Here is an 18,238-nt window from a genome sequence, read left to right as displayed (position 1 = left end):
TTCGTTATGACATTTTGCCACTGAGCCTATTAAAAAAACAATAAACGATGTTTGCTATATTTTGCAGTTTTATTTATACACAATTAACATGAACATAATAAATAACACATTATTAACAAATTTCAATAAATGTGAATTGCAATTTTAACTTCACAAATCCAAATTTGACATATATTTCATTTTTATCTACTCAACATGCGTAGGATTTTTTTAAATCGTTTTGGAGGCAATGTTGTTCAACTCTTTCAATCTGTAATTCTATTTTATTGGATTTATTGTGCGTTGTTGATTGTGTTATTTTATGAGTTCCGACGAAAATATATAATGAATATTAATTGTAATCCTACGAAATTGAGTTGTTATCAAAGATGAAGTTACTTTACTTGTATGGGAACTGTACGCCGACATTGCAGTTGGCATGCAGCCGGCGTACTATTGCCCATACAAATTGCAGTTGGGTTGCAGTCCGTCTGTATCGGCCCTAAACATCACAAAAACTGTGCATAATCAGAGATCACCCTTAATACTGGTTTTGCTGAGACGATTTTAGAAAGAGATAGGAACAACAGCCCAGTGCTCCGAAACGCTGACAGCGGCAACTATTCTAGGCCGAATAAAACTGACCCAGTTACGAATGATCTGGCAGCTTCCGCCACTTGGAAAACGTAAAGATCATTGTTACCGCGGTTCCGTTTTGGTAAGTTTTCAAATGGGTGAGAGGAATAATTGGCCGCATTTATTTGTTTGGCATCTATTGAGTTGATTGTGTATTCATATGGGTTGTTCATTTGACGAACACAGTCTCCAAATATATGTATTTGTTTACATACAATGTTGTTTGTTTACTATGTATTAGGTACACCTTTGTTTTGAAAAATTGGCGGTATTCCAGAAGGAAAATGCTACTTGTCTTATGATACGAGTATGAACTTTTTGCGAGAAGTTGCAGTGGTGCAGGCTAATTAAATGATTAAATTATGATTACGTTGCAAACTTCATGATATGACGACAAAGGCACAACATTTGCATATTCTTAGAGCTGTCGATAAGCGCTACACTACTCTAATGTAAATTAAACCCATTATTCATTTGAAGTCGATAAGAGAGGGTATTAGGGCATATTGCAGCGAAATATCATCTCGCTCGAATCTGGAGCACACCAACTGGGGAGAACCTTCATGCAGCTTACAGAAGATCACAGTCATATTATATGACTGTTATTTACTCTGTAGGTATGTTACTGTTGTGTTCCAGTTGGTGAGTATGGTTTCCAGTGCTCCCAAGGAGAAATCCTTGTTGGCTGGTAGAGTCGGCAACGTGCGTGTATCTCCACTAGAGTTGCAAGCGCTCATACGCTGCGGTCGCTACTTAACTTTAGGTAAGCTACACGCTTGTTTGCCAGCGTCATGGTATAACAAAATGCTATTTCGGTTGGTTTAATATGACACAATATGCGTGGTATAGATCATTTAATGAACAATTATAAGTACAAGCCAATATTTCATTAGCTATTAAATATGATCGTATATAAAACGATTTATATTTGCCGACAAATTGCATAATTCAACTAATAAGGGCTAACGATGATCTAAAACCAGTTTCACGAGCATGACTAATAACCTCCCCTTCGCACAAATACATCCGTAACCAGTAACTACATAAACATCAATTATGTCATTTCGTATAAAAAGAAACGTTATGCCAGTTGGAGCTTAAGCCATTATAAAGTCTGTTTTAATACAAAACAACGCTACATGATGTAAGCGCCAATCGCCCTAAGTTCACTTTCCTACCGAATGACACAAACATGTTACAGCCTTTTTACGTAAGATCATTGATATTCCAACACGATCATTAAACACACGCCAATCACAGTTTTAAACGCAGTTATTAAGTGCAAAATAAATGTGCGTGGTGAAATTAATCTACATAGGTAACGAATTGCTTTTCAGTCGGCTGCTTGTAAAGTTAAAACGAGTGCATTACTTATATGCCATTAAAGTGTTACACGACACTTCGGGGAGCTTACGGTAATGATCGCTGTCTGACGACGTAAAACGTGTTTTTGCCGGTCTGCGTGCATTTTCCGCGGAGACATGTATTCAAACAGATGTGATGACAGATGAGATGATTATTTAAATTTATTTCTGACGATCACAATGTAGATTCTTATAAATTGACATTAATGTAATTTGTACTGTAATCATATGTTGTGAAATAAATATATCTAATTTAATCTAATCTGTGGCATCTAAGTGTTGTAGGTAGGCACCTCCGTTGATTAGTATAAAAGATAACCGTGGTCAGTCCATCCCCAATCAGAGTATTCCAAGATGGTATCGTTGTTGCGATACACTATGATATTTGTGAGTAAGTCGATCAAGTCTTTATAAGTATTAATTTTTAAACTTCAAACAATAAAACTGTAAACCTCGAGGGGTTTATTGGATTATAAAAAATACTCTTTTACATCGGAAATTATGAGCCCTGGAATATTGATTATCAGCGAGTAAGTATGTTATATTTATATTACGTAGTCTACAATATAATATGTCTGAGATTCTGCTTACCTGTTTGCATATATATTAAAGCTACCGCGATAAGCTAAAAACCCGTCTGAATAATAAAATTATAATAATTTAAGACTTTTTGGCGTAGGATGCAACCAGCGATCCACCATGCTTACATTTTACTTCCACCGTCTATGCTACTGAACTAGTAAGTTTTGTTTTATTTCTGCCCTATCGTCACAACTAGGCTCATTCCTTGTTTAGTTGTTAAATAAATAGTCGTCGAGCCAGTATAATATTGTTGTTTTAACAAAAAAAGAACCGACTTTACAAAACAGTATAACATGCCATCATTATAATGTTCATCATCAGAGCAAAGCCCAGCAAATGCTAGTTACTATAAAAATAAACAAATCGCTAAGGGGGTCCACCCATTAGCAGTCCGCCGGAAGATATCAGCCTGTCAGTTAGAACAAAAATTTGACAGTTCCGAACAACTGACAGGCCGATATCGTCCTGCGGACTGGTAATGGGAGGGCCTCTTAAGGCAATGGCAAGTCCATAACATTTGAAAAGTTCACTCTATTCCTCCAGATTGCCATCATCAGGTTTTCATCTAATTTTGTTAAGACCTTTAGACGTGTCGTTTAGGCATCACACATGCACCAATAAGTGCGGGCGAGATGCATTCCGCGAGCATCAGCCAGCATGAGCTGCTAACGCTAACACAGAATAGGCCTCGACGAAAAAGTGGGACCAATTTTATTGTATCCTTCCGCTTCAACCGTCTCCGGCTTTAAACAATCGGAGAAAATACACCTAAATTAAACGTTACCTCATCCCTTTTCTTAGCGGTTTGTTTCTTGTGCTCAAAAATGAATAAGAAAAGTCTTGTAGTTGATTTACTCAATTGCTGGTTTAAAAACTACTTACCTATAAAATTCCCAAGCTATACTTATTCACTATGTAGATAGCATAAACAAGCAGCAGCATCCCCAGTGAATAATAACTTCATAAAACAACGCATCCGCTATATAGAAATCTCAATGCACTTTTAAAATATAAAGGATATCGGAAAAACATTAGTCTTGGATGAAAGGAGATATGAGCGAAGGAACATGGACTATTCAATACTTGATATTGATTTGCTTCGTTTGCCGCGGGAACTTAAAGACGATAGTTTTATGCATTTTCTTTATAAATGCCTGTAGTTTTAGCAAAATTAATGACATTAATGTAAATTAAGCTTATGCGAGGAATAAATTTTATAAGCCAATCCCAATAGCAAAAGGAGCCGTTTAAGCAATTAATGGTAGCGGCTTTCAAACCAGGGTAGTAGGTAGGTTCCAATCCTAGCTTAACCTAAATCAGAATATTTACATTTATACGAGTTGTTGAGTAGGTAAATAAACTTATTTAATACTTAGCTCTAGAATTTGTTTTTTAGTTGCATGTCACAAAGCAACCGTCCTTAAAAAGCCCAGCTATTTTTCTACGTTGTAAGGAATGGTGGCTATGGCTTTCCTAAGAACAAGTATCTATACCAATTCATGAAATTGGGCAGCTGAGCCAGGTTTTGATAAACGGTACGTAGCTAAGTAGAATTGAGCTTTACTAATAATAGATCAACAGACCACATTGAATACAATCACAGGTGTTAGAAAAAGTATATGTATAATAGGAAATAATTTTCGCCTTTTATTTCGTTCGAAATCGTTTATAATCATTTATGTCTTTTGTTTCAGATTGATAAGTGTTTGTTCTTTACTATCTGCTACAGCTTCCACAATATGTAAGTTGCACTTATTTCTATTGTCTTTATGTATGAAGCCGATGGTCCTGGGTTCGAATGCCGGTAGAAACATTAATTTCTGTTGTGAGCTTAATGTAGGTAGATATTTGTTCCTCAGTCATGGGTGTTTTCTATATATTTAAAAATTATTTTATCGCATTTAGTTTAACACACTAAAAGGCCCATAGTCGGGAAGCTCTGGAATATCAATATCACCCAACAAAATTATTCAGGCGCGCTCGGCTCAAGACAACTTCAATCAGTAATTGGGAACAGTCTATTAAGCGAAAAAGAGAACGCATTGTGCCTGTAATAAAGTGTGTGACATTGTAGCTGGCAAGCCACGGTTTTGCCAAGGCTTCTACAAATATTGCAACAAATGGCATTTGATTTTAAATTCTTTCCGGATTAGAAGCAATGAATTCAATCGATCGATCAATTTGCCGCAATGTATCGCAAATCGAATGGAATTGTAGGTGACGTTTCTAGAGGCCATTAGACAGTAAGATATCTGTACCTAGTACCTATTGTCTATTTTGTGACTCAAGTCGTACATATTGTATGTCTTTTGGTTGTATGATAGTCGTGATGACATGTTCACATATCATTTCAGTAAGAATAAGGTATTACACCCTGAAAGTCTACATTTAAGAAGTTGTTTAAGGTTATTTACGTATATAAACAGCATTTCTTTTTCATTAATTTGCAATAAAAATGTACCGTGACCGTTGCCATTAGGAGGCGATCAGATAAGACAGAAACAGCTGCTACTAATAAGGGCGCGTCTTGGTGCCTCGTTCAAATTACTTAACATATTTGTAAATAAAATTGGTAGCTTTATTATAGATCGATTGTTTGTCTAAGTGTAAAATCTCAGATGGCACTGTACGGCTCCGTGTATTATGAGGTAGCTCTATGCAGAAGAGGCTGGTTCGATCCGAGCTCTGGGCACTGGAGGCCTTTTTTTTAGAGGTAGGTTTTAACACTCTCAGCGCCACGTGGGCCGCCGGCGGCCCACAAATTTTCAAGTACAGTAGGCCAGTATGATTTTTGAGTTACTTTATCAGTATACGAGTGCAGCAGGCCACTATATTTTTTTAAAGATTTTACGGGCAGGCCACATGGTACGCCGGCGGCCAACAAAAGTTCCAGTGCCGCAGGCCACTATGATTTTTCATCAGTTTTAATTTGCTTTATCAGCAGGCCATGTGGGCGGCCAGCGGGCCAAAGTGTAAACTTTACCGGCAGGCCACGTGGTCCGCAAAGATCCCACAAAAATGTAATTACCATACTTTCATCTTGCGACTCCTCTTCTCGTATAATGCAGATGCAGAATAGGCACACGCGTAGTACGGCGACAAAAATAGGTAACATTCCTTCTGTTTTGAAATAATGCAATTTTATTTGTGTCACTTAAGGGAACACCCAAATATTACGAAAAATGTTTTTCCGATTTTTATAACCACGATTTTCATAATCACGATTTTTTATAAGTCCGAAATATCAAAATTACGATTTTTAAAAACACGATGGAATCAAATCACAAATGTGCTATTTCCGAAAACTTAAAATCCGATTGTCATATGACCGAAAGCTTAAAGTTCCGATTTTACACTTTTCCGAGAATATTTATTCCGAATTCTTAAATTCCGAACTCATGCCCACAGGCTGACTACTGAGTAGTTACTTATTTCAATCAAATAAAGTCATAATAATGTAAATATTTAAAGGGGCTTGGCTTAACGACTTAGATTTCATTCGAAAATAATAAAAAGTTCTGATTCCTATGGTCAGCCTCCCCCGGCTGACTTCTGGGTTTACGACCTTTTCAAAATTACTGCCATAAACCCAGTAGTCAACCAAAGGAGGCTGACTATTGGATTTCTTACAAAAAAGTAGTTCCCAATAGTCAGCCGCCTTAAAAATGATACTTTTATATGGATTTATATTTATTTTTTACATTTTTCAGATAGAATAAGTATTAATCATGTGATGCAGTCCACATTATTTTAATAAGAAATCATAATTCGTCTGTTAACGACTTATCAAAATATCATGTGACACTCCAAAAAAAATGGAGCATATCACATGATTCTTCATGTCAGAAGACAGCACTTCTTTGAAGTAATGTTGTGGTTTATGTTAGACAATTCTTTCAAAAATTAAACTATTTTTCAATTAATAGTTTATCAATCTTTCTTTTAATAAACAACTTTTTATTTCTTTTATTTTTTTATTTATAATATCACCTACTTTTGGTATGAAAAATAGAAAAGGTTTGATAATTACAGCCAAAAATAAGCAAGAAAGGATGACCACTGGTGCATGGCTGAGCACTGGTGCCTTTACCCTATATCCACGCGGATTTACAGTGTTGGTTTACGCACGTGTCCGTCCAGGCGCGAGAAAAATTTTTGAATGCCGGGTTCAAAAAATTGGCCAATGGAAATTTTGGCGTGCTGTGTTAAAACTTTGACTTGTCAAGGACTAAAAATGTATTATGATTACGAGTTTCTGCTTTTGGTACGCCGGCGACCCACGTGGCCTGCGGGTAAAGTTGTTAAAAAATCATACTGGTCTGCTACAACAGAATCAATGTGGGCCGCCGGCGGCCTACTTGGCCTGCCGGTAAAGTTACTAAATATCACAGCGGCCTTCTGGATTCGAATTTTTTGGGGCGGCCGGCAACTCACATTGCCTGCCATAAAAACAAAATCGTTTGTTCTATGGCGCTGAGAGTGTTAAACAAAAATCTAGATTTGATTCAGAAAAAAACTTAAGTTATTTAAAATAAGTGTTTATAAGAAAGAAGGAAGAAAGTATTTCACCTCTTATTTACTAAGCTGAGAACATTTGCATTGTCAACTTCGGTATTTTCTGTTGCCGACAGTAATTTATTATTATTATTTTATTATTATTTATTTATTCATGAACTATATGACAATTGTATTTGTATAAATACCTTACAAACATCAGTGGCAACACAATATATTATGTATGTAGGCATAAAGCTGGTCCGATAATAGAAACAGTAAAGGGTCCCACTGACTATCTGTCCGCCGGACGATATCGGCTTGTCAGTTAGAACAAAAATTGGACAGTTCCAAACAACTGACAGGCTGATATCGTCCGGCGGACTGATAGTCAATGGGCCCCTTAAAGAATCATGTCATAAGTAGGTACCAGATTATAAAGGGGCCTACTGACTATCAGTCCGCCGGACGATATCGACCTGTGAGTTAGAATAGAAATTTGACAGTTCCGAACAACTGACAGGCCGATACCATCCGGCGGACTGATAGTCAGTACCTCTTAAGCCCTTAAGGAACAGTACAATAGTTATTTTTTTGGTCGCAATACTTATTCCTACCTATTTTTATCTTATATACCCATCATCAAGATTTTACAATCTCGACGATTTCAGTAGACTAAAAAAGAAATGAATCAGAAACTGAAATATTAAGTTAAGTTAAGTATTTAAAGGAAGCATCAAAGTTACAAGGGTCTATTAAAACAGCAATTCGTATGCCTCCACTTTGACAAATAGATACAGATAAGCATTACGTGTTAATGGACATGTTTATGCACTCCAAATAATGTGATATTTTCACTTGTGAAACTTACACAAAAACTGTTCTGTTATCTGTTCAGCTGCGTATCGTGATAAACAAACCAGCGCGGCAAGAAAAACGGTGAGTTTTCACGTGCCTCCGTAGATAAATCAGTGATTAAAACCACGCAGTGTGTCCTAAATTTCAATAAAATTTACTACGTCCCGTTCTTACCCAGGTGCAGGACTACCTTTTATTTTCATTTTTTATATTTTAAATTAAAATTTAAACGAAAAGAAAAATATTCTGTTAATATAAGAATTATGAAGTGGATTTAGACAGTAGGTACCTAATAACAGTAGGGGAAAGTTTTCTTATAAATAAGATTGAGGGTCCGTGGTGTAGGGTTGGAGCCGGCATAGTTTATTTTTATCGCGTATATATATATATCTTTACTTGAAAAATAATTATAGTGTATAACTAGCCTTATGAACCGATTTTGCATGTACAACCAGCCTTAAAGTTTGTAGTCTATGATTGTTCATTATTTTAGTATGTGGGTATTTTTGCATTTTGTAATTTTTCCTCAGTCACCCGTTGACCACGAACGCTGTAAAGAGTTCGAAACGTCGGGATGTATTATAAATTCAATATACGCGATATAATCCGTTTTCATAGTTTTATTTCAAGATTTTTTAGCTCAAAATGTATTATTTTTTTCAGATGATGAATACAACGTTTTGCAACAAACCATATTTGCCGATCACGCAAAGAGCAGCGAAGATTTGGATGATCTGTCTAAACCTCCCTACAAAATAGATAAACCAGTGTCGGTTGACATTTCAAAGCTTTCCCTCGCAAATAAAACACTATTTTATCCACTGATGATACACGCGGTGTTCAAGTTGGAAAAATACAAAACATCAAATCTATTCTCTATAACCGATCCAACTGGTTACATTAAAAAGTTAATGTTGACTCTGAAGGCGAACCCTGGAAACTTGAACGAATTTATATTGAAAAGTGACAGTTTCTCGATGAAGACTGTTAGTTTTAGAGAAAAAATGAGTTTGAAAAATAAATGGACAAATGTTTCTTTCTACATACAACACGACAAAGTATCTTTTTGGCTAGATTGTGAAAAGAGAGAACCTGATTTTGAAAAGAGTGGTTCAGTGTTTCACGATATTGATTTGAATGGTGATTTTCAAGTACACTTGAGTGACGCGGTGCATCCTTTCCACGTAAGTTTTTGCTTAAATAAATATCATATCATAACAAGATAAGTAGCATGTCTTATACGCACTTGTAGCATAATTAGGAAACTTAAATATAAATAAATAAAAACAGATAGATGCACAATAACAAATTAAATAAAAACAGATAGATACAATAAATATATATCAAGATCGCCACTAATGCGTATTGTATACCTTATGATCTATCCAAAAAAATGTTTTTTGTCACACAGCAAGATGGAATCTAGTTAGGAATTGTAGTTGTAGTAGTTTTAATCCACACTTCAGAATAAGTTTCCCTAAAACGAAACTAACTAGACAGCATAAAAACCCTACTAACACGCAGCACACCTAACAAGCACTGGCAAGTCTAGAAACCTACGTATTAAGCCTACTTAGCCCCTTCTTACTTGTTCAAGGGGTATAATGAAACCGGTTGTTAAAAGTGAGTTATTAAATCGACACGCCGCAAACTATAGATACCTACTTAGAGCTTTTAGACTAGTGTTTCTATGCGTGAAAGTCCATAAGGCGGGGCTTATAGGCGTTAGTCGTAAGTATAGTCAGCAGAACCATTGGCCTAGCGTCATATTTGTATGCAGGAGTGCAGCTAAGCTAATATGTAATTTTTTTGCTGACTGTACAAGACAACAACAAGGACAAGACACACTAGACAAGATATTTTTGACGGGCCTTTAAGTTTAATCCTATCATCAGTTTTAAAACAAGTACACCACCATATGCCAAATAAAGTAATATGTCTGGCTGAATATACTTATCTAAATCTAAATCTTCTTCTGTCGTACTAGATATGTAAAAAACTCGTTTCTTGTTAGAGCGTGCTCAGCATATAACTCTAAATATTCAAACCTCGATTTATTTAGTACGAAGCTTGATAAATTTGTTTCTTTGTTAAGAGGCCGGTGTCGATTTTAGTCGCAAAAATGTAAAATTGATAGATTTAGTCCGTGACATTTTACACCTTTTGTTACCTCATTGAAATAACAAGTACTGGTTTCTATTAGCACGTCTTCTTATCTTACCTTTTATCAAATAAATTTTTTGAAAACAGACTCACTAAATTAGTGATGTTTGCTTTTCTGATGGACGTTTAGGTAAACGCGCGTAAAGCACTGATTTTGTCGCTCTTATTTGTAAATTTCGTAAAGTTTGGACGGCTAATCATGGTAATTTTGTATTACACATATCCTGTACTTGACGTTTATCAGACTACATTTTTATCATTATGACTTTGAAGTAAATGAAAGTTAGACGAAATCAATTTTCTCCAGAAATTACTTCAAAACAAGTGACAATTTCTCTGAAAATCGACTTAATTTTAACGTAATTTTGATACTTAAACAATCTACAGCATTTGCTGAAACTATTCTTATACATCAATTTGTATAATTTACCACCATGATTTTTTTAAGAATTTTTAAAAACTGCCCCTTCTCTTCATGCATGCATGCTGCATGGTGACGCACGCTCGCGACCTCATTATTAAAAGGCAAGATGAGAAGACGTGCTAATAGAAATCAATACTTGTTATTTAGATATTACGTAACAAAACGTGTATAATTTCAACGACTAAATCTATCAATTTTACATTTTTGCTCCAAAATCGACTACGGCCTCTTAAAGAATGACGTCTAGTTACTTTTTTTTTTCAAATTTTATTGTTTATTATTTTATTACTTTTCAAATTTTGTTGCAAACGCATGATGTGGTTTTGATGTACTCTTTTTTTACTTACTTTTCTTTTTTTCTTTCTCTCTGATTCCTAGATTGATTGAAATGATAAGTAATAATGTATTTTCAATCTTCAAAGTTCCCTTTGAGAAATTATGTTTTATTAATATCTATATCTTGTATTATTGTAAGCTGTTTGTTTCCCAATAAAAAAATCGCCTCAGTTTCGTCAAAAAGATTGGAAATAGTACATTGTGCAACATGGGCCGTAAGTTAAATATTGCAAACGAGAGTATAGTTAAATCGCGACGGCTTGCCGGAGCGATTTATAGACTCGAGTTTGCAATATTATTACGCCCCGAGTTACACACAATGTTTTTCATTACACTCGCTATACAAAAATTAAGTATAAAAACAAAAAACTGTTAATTGTAATACTAGAAACTTCATAACTCCCTAGGGACGCTTTTTCTATAGTTCCCGCTAAGCCTGCGTGCAATTCCACATTTACTGAGCGAGTGTGATGAAAAGTCTCTAATATCGTACAATTTAAATGCACTTAAATATCATTAATAGATTGGTAGTAGTTTTGGTTAATGGCTAATTAAGGGGCATATCCTGCAGATTCTTCAGAGTAATATTAGCGATACATCGTCATTTCACTTAAACGCATGACGAATAGAGTCTCTTAAGCAAAATTTAATCAAAGCAAACTGTCAGAGCGTACACCCTACGTTAGTCACGCCCTGAAATATGCCGCAAATTCGACCGAAACTGTAGCAAATATTAGCGCAAGTAAACCGTTGCGAAATTAGCTGTCACTAAACAGCTTTCTAAATTAGTAGGCGACTCACACACGTCAGGGATTTTGTTAAACACGAGTAAATTAAATTATACGGCACGAGCGAGCTCGTATTAATTTTCTAAAGCAACTTCGTTAAGTCAGTGCGCGATGCCGCGCTCCGTGCGATTTCCGGGCAGCTTTTGTGATCATTCTTTGTTACAATCAAGTACCGGTCCATGCCAAATTCAATTGTGAACAGTAGTAGCCGATGACATTTGACTTGAGTTTGTAAATACAGTTGCCAGTTTAGACAACAGCTAGTTAAGGCCATTTATATATACCGACAGCTTACTCACTAGGTAAAGCATAGAAGACAACACCCTCACCATGATCATTTTGTTTGAGAGCGCGACGGTTTATTTCTTTATATTTTTATTTTATTTTTACAAGCTTTTTCCATTATTATCATTACTCATTTTTAGTTTTTGACAAGTGTGTTCTACCTTATATTTAATCGACTTTAAAATTCCAAAAGGAGGAGGTTCTCAATTATTCGCTTGCTATGACTACTGTACCTATAACCTATAACGTAGAAGCAAATCGTAAATATACTTTAAAGAAAGCCATAGCGTAGGTAGATATATAGATATATCTTCAGATTTAGATAAAAAAAGTATTGTTATTCAATAAGTAATATTAAAACTCAGAATATGGATCTACAGGTGTAAATAGTGTAGTAGTATTTATATAAAAAATATCTAGGATTTCACACAGAACGTTATTTTGGCAATATTTCAAAATTAATATCCATAGCATAGTACGTGTAGTTAACCCATAATATGATTCAAAATCCAAACATTTGGATTACACTCAAGTTGAATAATTTAAACTAAACTCTCAACAATTAAAACTGAACGGACAAAATTTGTGTGTAAATAGTTTGACAAGGTAAACTATCTAATAAATACAAGTGAGTAAGGAATTTTAGTTCCCAGATGTTGCAAGAAATGTAGCCATTGCGGCATTTGACAAAAATGCAGAGGCGGTCCAGTTAGGACATCCGATATAAAAACTTTTATTACTATTTAATTTACACGGTGAAATAAGATTAATTTAAAAATCGGAATATCTTGATGTTTGACTTTATATTGTATGATGACGATCTCTTTGATTTGCCTTAAGGTTGACTGGCAAAAAAGGCCTTTTGGCATTAAGTCCGCCTATTGTACGAAAGGTTTTTTTTGTGCAATAAAGTGTAAATAAAATAAATAGATGTCGATTTTTCTTGTGATTCAAAAACGTCATTCATGAATGAAACGGACTCAAATCGATTCCGTTTCATTCAAAAATGACGAAATTAAACATTATTTGTCGTGTCTATCGTGTGACTCGATAGATTATTAGTAGGTAAGTAACATTGCTTCCACAAAACTGAGCTAATAATTTTCAAAATAGTTTCCTGAATTATTTGTAACTCCAATGCATACTTAACTGTTTGAAATAAAAAGAAAATGCTTTATTTATTTTTAAGATATCTTAGCACTGGGGATATTTCGGTATCCCAAATATCAGTAAGCCCTCGTCGCCCCTTAGCTATGTTTAACTAGATTTACAAAATATCCTGTTAAAAGTACAATTTCGTTCTCTCCATACGTCACCTAATAATATGTGAACCGGCCGAACGTTTCAGAGCAAACGTACCTAAGTTTAAGCCTATTTAAATGTCGACTTGGCAGCTGTGGAGGAAGGAAGTACTTTGTCGTGAACATTTAAAATTTCTGCACATTTTTAGATGGAAGCTTAACGTGTGCCACTAAAAGGCGCACTACAAAATTGTGTATTTTGGCAATATGAAGTAATAGCTTATTAAATTTCATGTGTGGGATGTTACCTGCGTAGACACACTGGCACCGTCCAACGGACTAAAAGCGGGCGGTGCGGCGGAAAGCGCCGAAATTTTAAAACGTAATAAATATAAGAGCCTCGGTAGAGAGTACCATTTTGTACCATTTGGAGTTGAAACTCTAGGCCCATGGGGTCCCAGCGCGCACAAGTTGTTTGCAGAAATCGCGAAGCGTCTGGTTGACGTAAATACAGGTGACCGAAGGGCGAAGAGCTGGCGGCTTCCTCGCACAACGTATCAGCATTGCGATACAGCGGGGAAATGCCGCCAGCATCCTTGGTACAATGCCTCAAGGACCTATATTTTACATAGATTTATGCTAGTTATTAATTTCGTTTAGTAGTACCACTGTATATAATATATCATGTAAGTATGTAAATAAATGACTTCTTCAATTTCATGTTGTTGTACTTTAGTATTGTTGAGTAAAATATTAAACTGAATTTCAATATGACATCAGCATTTCTAATAATAGGTCCTAAAAAGTGTGGAATGCCGATACAATGATTTAATTAGTAGATTGAAGTAAATTGTTTTTAAAAGTATTATGACAAATGAAATGCTTAGCCTGAACCTATCTTAGAGAACGTGTACTCGGATGCTACGAAACGATTGAAAAAAAGTAATTTCTAAAAATAAATTGTATCTATTCGCATATTCTTCGTGGGCTATTTTGACAGTAATGCTGGATGCATGGATGCTGGACTTATCTGAAGTACGAAATAAATTTAATCTTGCAATCCATGGTCGAAGGGCTGCCGCTGTGTAAATTTTTACTGCTTCGTTTTTGTTTCCTTTTTGAGTAAATGATCACAAGTTAAACTTAATTCAAGACACAAGACTTTATTTGCCGCCATCATAGTATGAAAAAAAAAAAACAACCGAACGTTCATTTCTATGTGTCATTCCAGCTAAGCCATGTATTGTGTATTGGGTAAAATGCAATGAAAGAAAAATTAAACATTCACTCAAGTAAACATTCATTCTAGTCAACCGTTTATTTCATATTGTCACAGGTGTCTTCTTACGGCAATAGGCTGGCGGCTACGGGCAAATAAATTTATAATCTTTGCCTTTAGTATTAAGTGTGAGAATAATTAATGAAATGAAATTATTTAAGGTAGCTCTTATATGATCAGGTATCTTGTATTATTCTTAAACGAATCGTAAAATAATCAGCTAGTTAACAAAAGATCTCAATCCAATACAAGATCCACTGAAGTCTTATTCATACTGACAGGCAGAGTGAGTTATTACCTAATTGGAGAAGGCTCTCAGACCGGGTAGGTCGAACAAGACTTGTCGATTCTAATCTAACACACATTCTATTTTTTCTTTGTTTTCTTCGTGTTTATTTGCTTAAATATTATTTTGTTATAACAAAATAATATCAACATAATATTACTGTGATATTTTAACTCTTTGACCGCCAAAGACGTCAACTAATGAACTGTCGATACCGACAAGGTGCATGATGACGCATCGCGCACGATAAGTGTACGCCACACTTAATTAAAGGGTTCAATAAATGGGAATCAATTCATAAATATCAACGCGAAGGTGATGAATGGAATCAACGTAGTTCAATACATCACCCTCTATATTACCGCAAAAAATAGTTGTTTATAAAAAAATATTTAATAACAATTAAGTAACGTGCTGTAAATGTAAGCACAGCTGGTTGAATTCAATTTAATTTCAAACGCTAATGTTGCCAAAACTCCGTTAAATCAGCCGTTATGACTTCATTAAACTAACGCTACGGTACGGTACGTTTCCCTGCTCAGACACAACACGTGTTACTAAGTTATTGTTTTCAGTAGTTTAGTAAAATTGTTAACAGTTTAGAACGGCATATTTGCGTACTAATTCGCGGTGCAGCATTACTTTTAGAATGTGCTGTGGACTAATTGATGGCGGACCGAACTTCAGTACCATTGTAATGAAGCTCACGGATCTGCTTGTAATGTGTATAGTGGACAATAGGAATAAGAAAACGCAGTGAAATTAGTATATAAGAAATATTTTCTTAAAATTATTGAGTTGATTTTTCATATAGCAAATTAATGGTTGTTAATAATTATAATTTGATATTGTTTTACGTGAAGCTATCTTTTTTATGGCGCATAGTTGCTTTGTAAAACATAGTTTTTATCTACATAAATGTAGCACAGCTAATGCATTTAACGTCAGTAATTTTAGTCCGGTCAACAGCTTAGCAACGTTAGAGCAGTTATAATAAAAATGTTCTAAGCTTAAGCGTAAATTAATGCAGGTATCCGAATTGGAGTTCTGCAGTCGATATGCTAAAGGTACTAGTATATACTAGTATTGTTACTTATTAGGGCATTGTTCCATGCTGAAATTCACCAACTAACTTCAGTTTACAGCATCCATATTTGCTGACGAGGAGTTAATTACGTCGTCGTCGTCGCTAAAATGCATGTGCATTTAAAACTTCAAAATAATTCACTGTGCACAATAATGTTGTAGTCCCAGCCGCTTTGACAGAATATTTATATGAGAATTGAATATCTGTTAAATTGTATGAATTGGTCTCACAAAGCGCACGTCTTAATTACAAATAGAGTTGCTAGGCAATGCTTTGTATACATTATTAATTATATTAATACTTGATATTATAGTTAAGAATTAGCTTTAAGTTTTTTGGATGGGGACTGAAAATCCCATCCGTCTCATCCATTTTACTGTACAAATATTGTTAAATTTTTTCAATGTGTTTTGTTTTGAGTGGTTTATGCGTCATCTACATCAAATGCGCCAATCTCTGTTCTGACTAACGGCATTATATTTAATCTTCACTAAAAATAGAATCAATTGACATTATAAGAAATAGTCATCATGTGAATTGGTATTAAATAAATATTGAATTATCGTTTCCGAATTCGGTCCATAAACTGCGTGAGCAGTGCTCGCGTGCCCTTGCACGTTGGTTTTGCGCTATCACGCTCTGACGGAAAGTTTAGTTTGGTGTCTAGTTAATTTTCAAAATCCACGCGTCGGACGTAATTGGTTAAATTAATTTCAATTATGAAAAATACGACGTTTGATTTAATTATTTTGTTTAAAAATTCGTATAATATGCTAAACTGTAGTTATTTATGCCATCATAGTTACATTTAAAATACGTCGCAATAGAAGTACGAATGGCAAAAAAGTTGCAAGCAAATCTTGAAATTACGAAAACTTTAAGCATAGTGTCCATCTGCCAGATTTTGGTTACTGCATTTACTTAGTTTAGCAATTTTTGGTTGACCCTGTGATTGACTACTTTTCGGCATTATTTAAGTAAGTTATGCAATAAAGTTTTTATAAGAAAAATAAGAAAGGTACGTAATATATTTTTCTCTAAGCCAGAAATTGCTCGTCAGATTTACTACATACGAGTTCTTGAGAGAAGTACATGATTGAAACTTGTTGAAAAAGTTAATAGAAATACTTAAGGTTTTATTAACTTGCAAACTTAACAAACCATTGCAGTTTCAAAACTGTTAGTCGCAAAACCGTATATTGAGTTAAATATCAGACTGCTCGTCAAAACTTTCTGTTATCTAAAAGCTTTGTTTTTGATTATTTCTCTACAAACTACTTTGAAAACTATACCTTAACATATACACATAGTATATAATAATAAATCTGCAAGAATAATGTGACCTACATATATTTGTGACAACAGCATTTTTGTGAGTGAGATATCTCATTTTTGTGAGTGAAAACGCGTGGTTTGGTGCGCCTGACGCGGGGCGATAAACACGTCATTCCCTACCCCTACCCTACATTCCAATTGGATGCGCGAGAATCAGTCGCGGTTGAGCCAGCAAAACGTTACGACAATCGTCAACTGGAGCTGGATATAATAACTATAGCGATTTAGGCAATATCGTTTTGCTTCAAGCACGAACGAGTTTTCGACTCAGCACTTAACAGTACCTACCCAAACAGTATACCTAAGTTTCTAGCAATTCGTAATTAAGAAATATACACAAATGGATTTTACATTGATGATTTTGAAACTGCAGTGCTTTACATAGTTCGTATCTAAGCGTTAAGACAGTTTCAGTTTTTAATTTTTTTTCCAAGATTCAATAACTTCTTTCAAGTACATGTATGTAGTAATTCTGACGATCATTATCTGGCTGATAGAAAAATTCGTTAGGTAATTACCTAATTTTTCTTATATGAAATTTATTGCATAATCCAATTAGTGAAATGGCTTACTTAATGCCAAAAAGCAGTCAATTAAAAGGTCAACCAATAAATTGCTAAACTAAGTAAATGCCAAGTTTACAATTGCCAAGTTCAAACACAATTGACAAGTTAACTATTGAGCATTGCATGGTGCTTAACTGTTTTCGGAATTTCGAATTTTATATAGAATTTCAGGCTTAATAGATCGAGAGTTCATAAAATCCTATGAAAACCCTTGTTTTATATTTAGTTATGGTCAAAGCTTTTGTTTTACATTGAATAATTATACAAAATAAATAAAATCGCCCATCCAAAAGCTACCTTCGTAACAACAAGGTGGTTTTCAAATAAGTTTTATAATTTACAGCGAACATATTTCGCGTATAAAGCCAGCTTCAATTTAATGGAGAACTTCACTCAAAGAAAATCCAATTTTCCCTCTTCTCCGATCCGTTTCTTATTTGTGGCTTTGTGCTTTCAATAGGACATTCTTACACATACAATCTGGGCCCTTTACGATTCACTGGATTTGTGCATTGGCGATATTATAACTCGATAC

General features: G+C 34.9%; 2 protein-coding genes across 3 annotated transcripts in view; one reads left to right on the top strand and one right to left on the bottom strand.

Annotated features, from left to right (window-relative positions):
- LOC134745355 (tonsoku-like protein) overlaps positions 1-18,238 on the bottom strand; it is a 431,809-nt gene that overhangs the window by 47,732 nt on the left and 365,839 nt on the right. The window lies entirely within an intron of this gene.
- The window catches only part of LOC134745349 (collagen alpha-1(IX) chain-like), a 94,804-nt gene that overhangs the window by 38,473 nt on the left and 38,093 nt on the right, over positions 1-18,238 (top strand). For both annotated transcript variants that reach the window (XM_063679372.1, XM_063679371.1), the window contains exons 2-3: positions 4,256-4,302; positions 8,577-9,097. In XM_063679372.1, coding sequence (XP_063535442.1) covers positions 4,256-4,302; positions 8,577-9,097 — 568 coding nt within the window. The remainder of the gene's footprint in view (positions 1-4,255; positions 4,303-8,576; positions 9,098-18,238) is intronic.

Source organism: Cydia strobilella, chromosome 11, assembly GCF_947568885.1.
Source record: "Cydia strobilella chromosome 11, ilCydStro3.1, whole genome shotgun sequence".
NCBI lineage: Eukaryota > Metazoa > Arthropoda > Insecta > Lepidoptera > Tortricidae > Cydia > Cydia strobilella.
The sequence above is the reverse complement of the archived record's forward strand: the minus strand, read 5'-3'. Positions and strand labels throughout refer to the sequence as shown.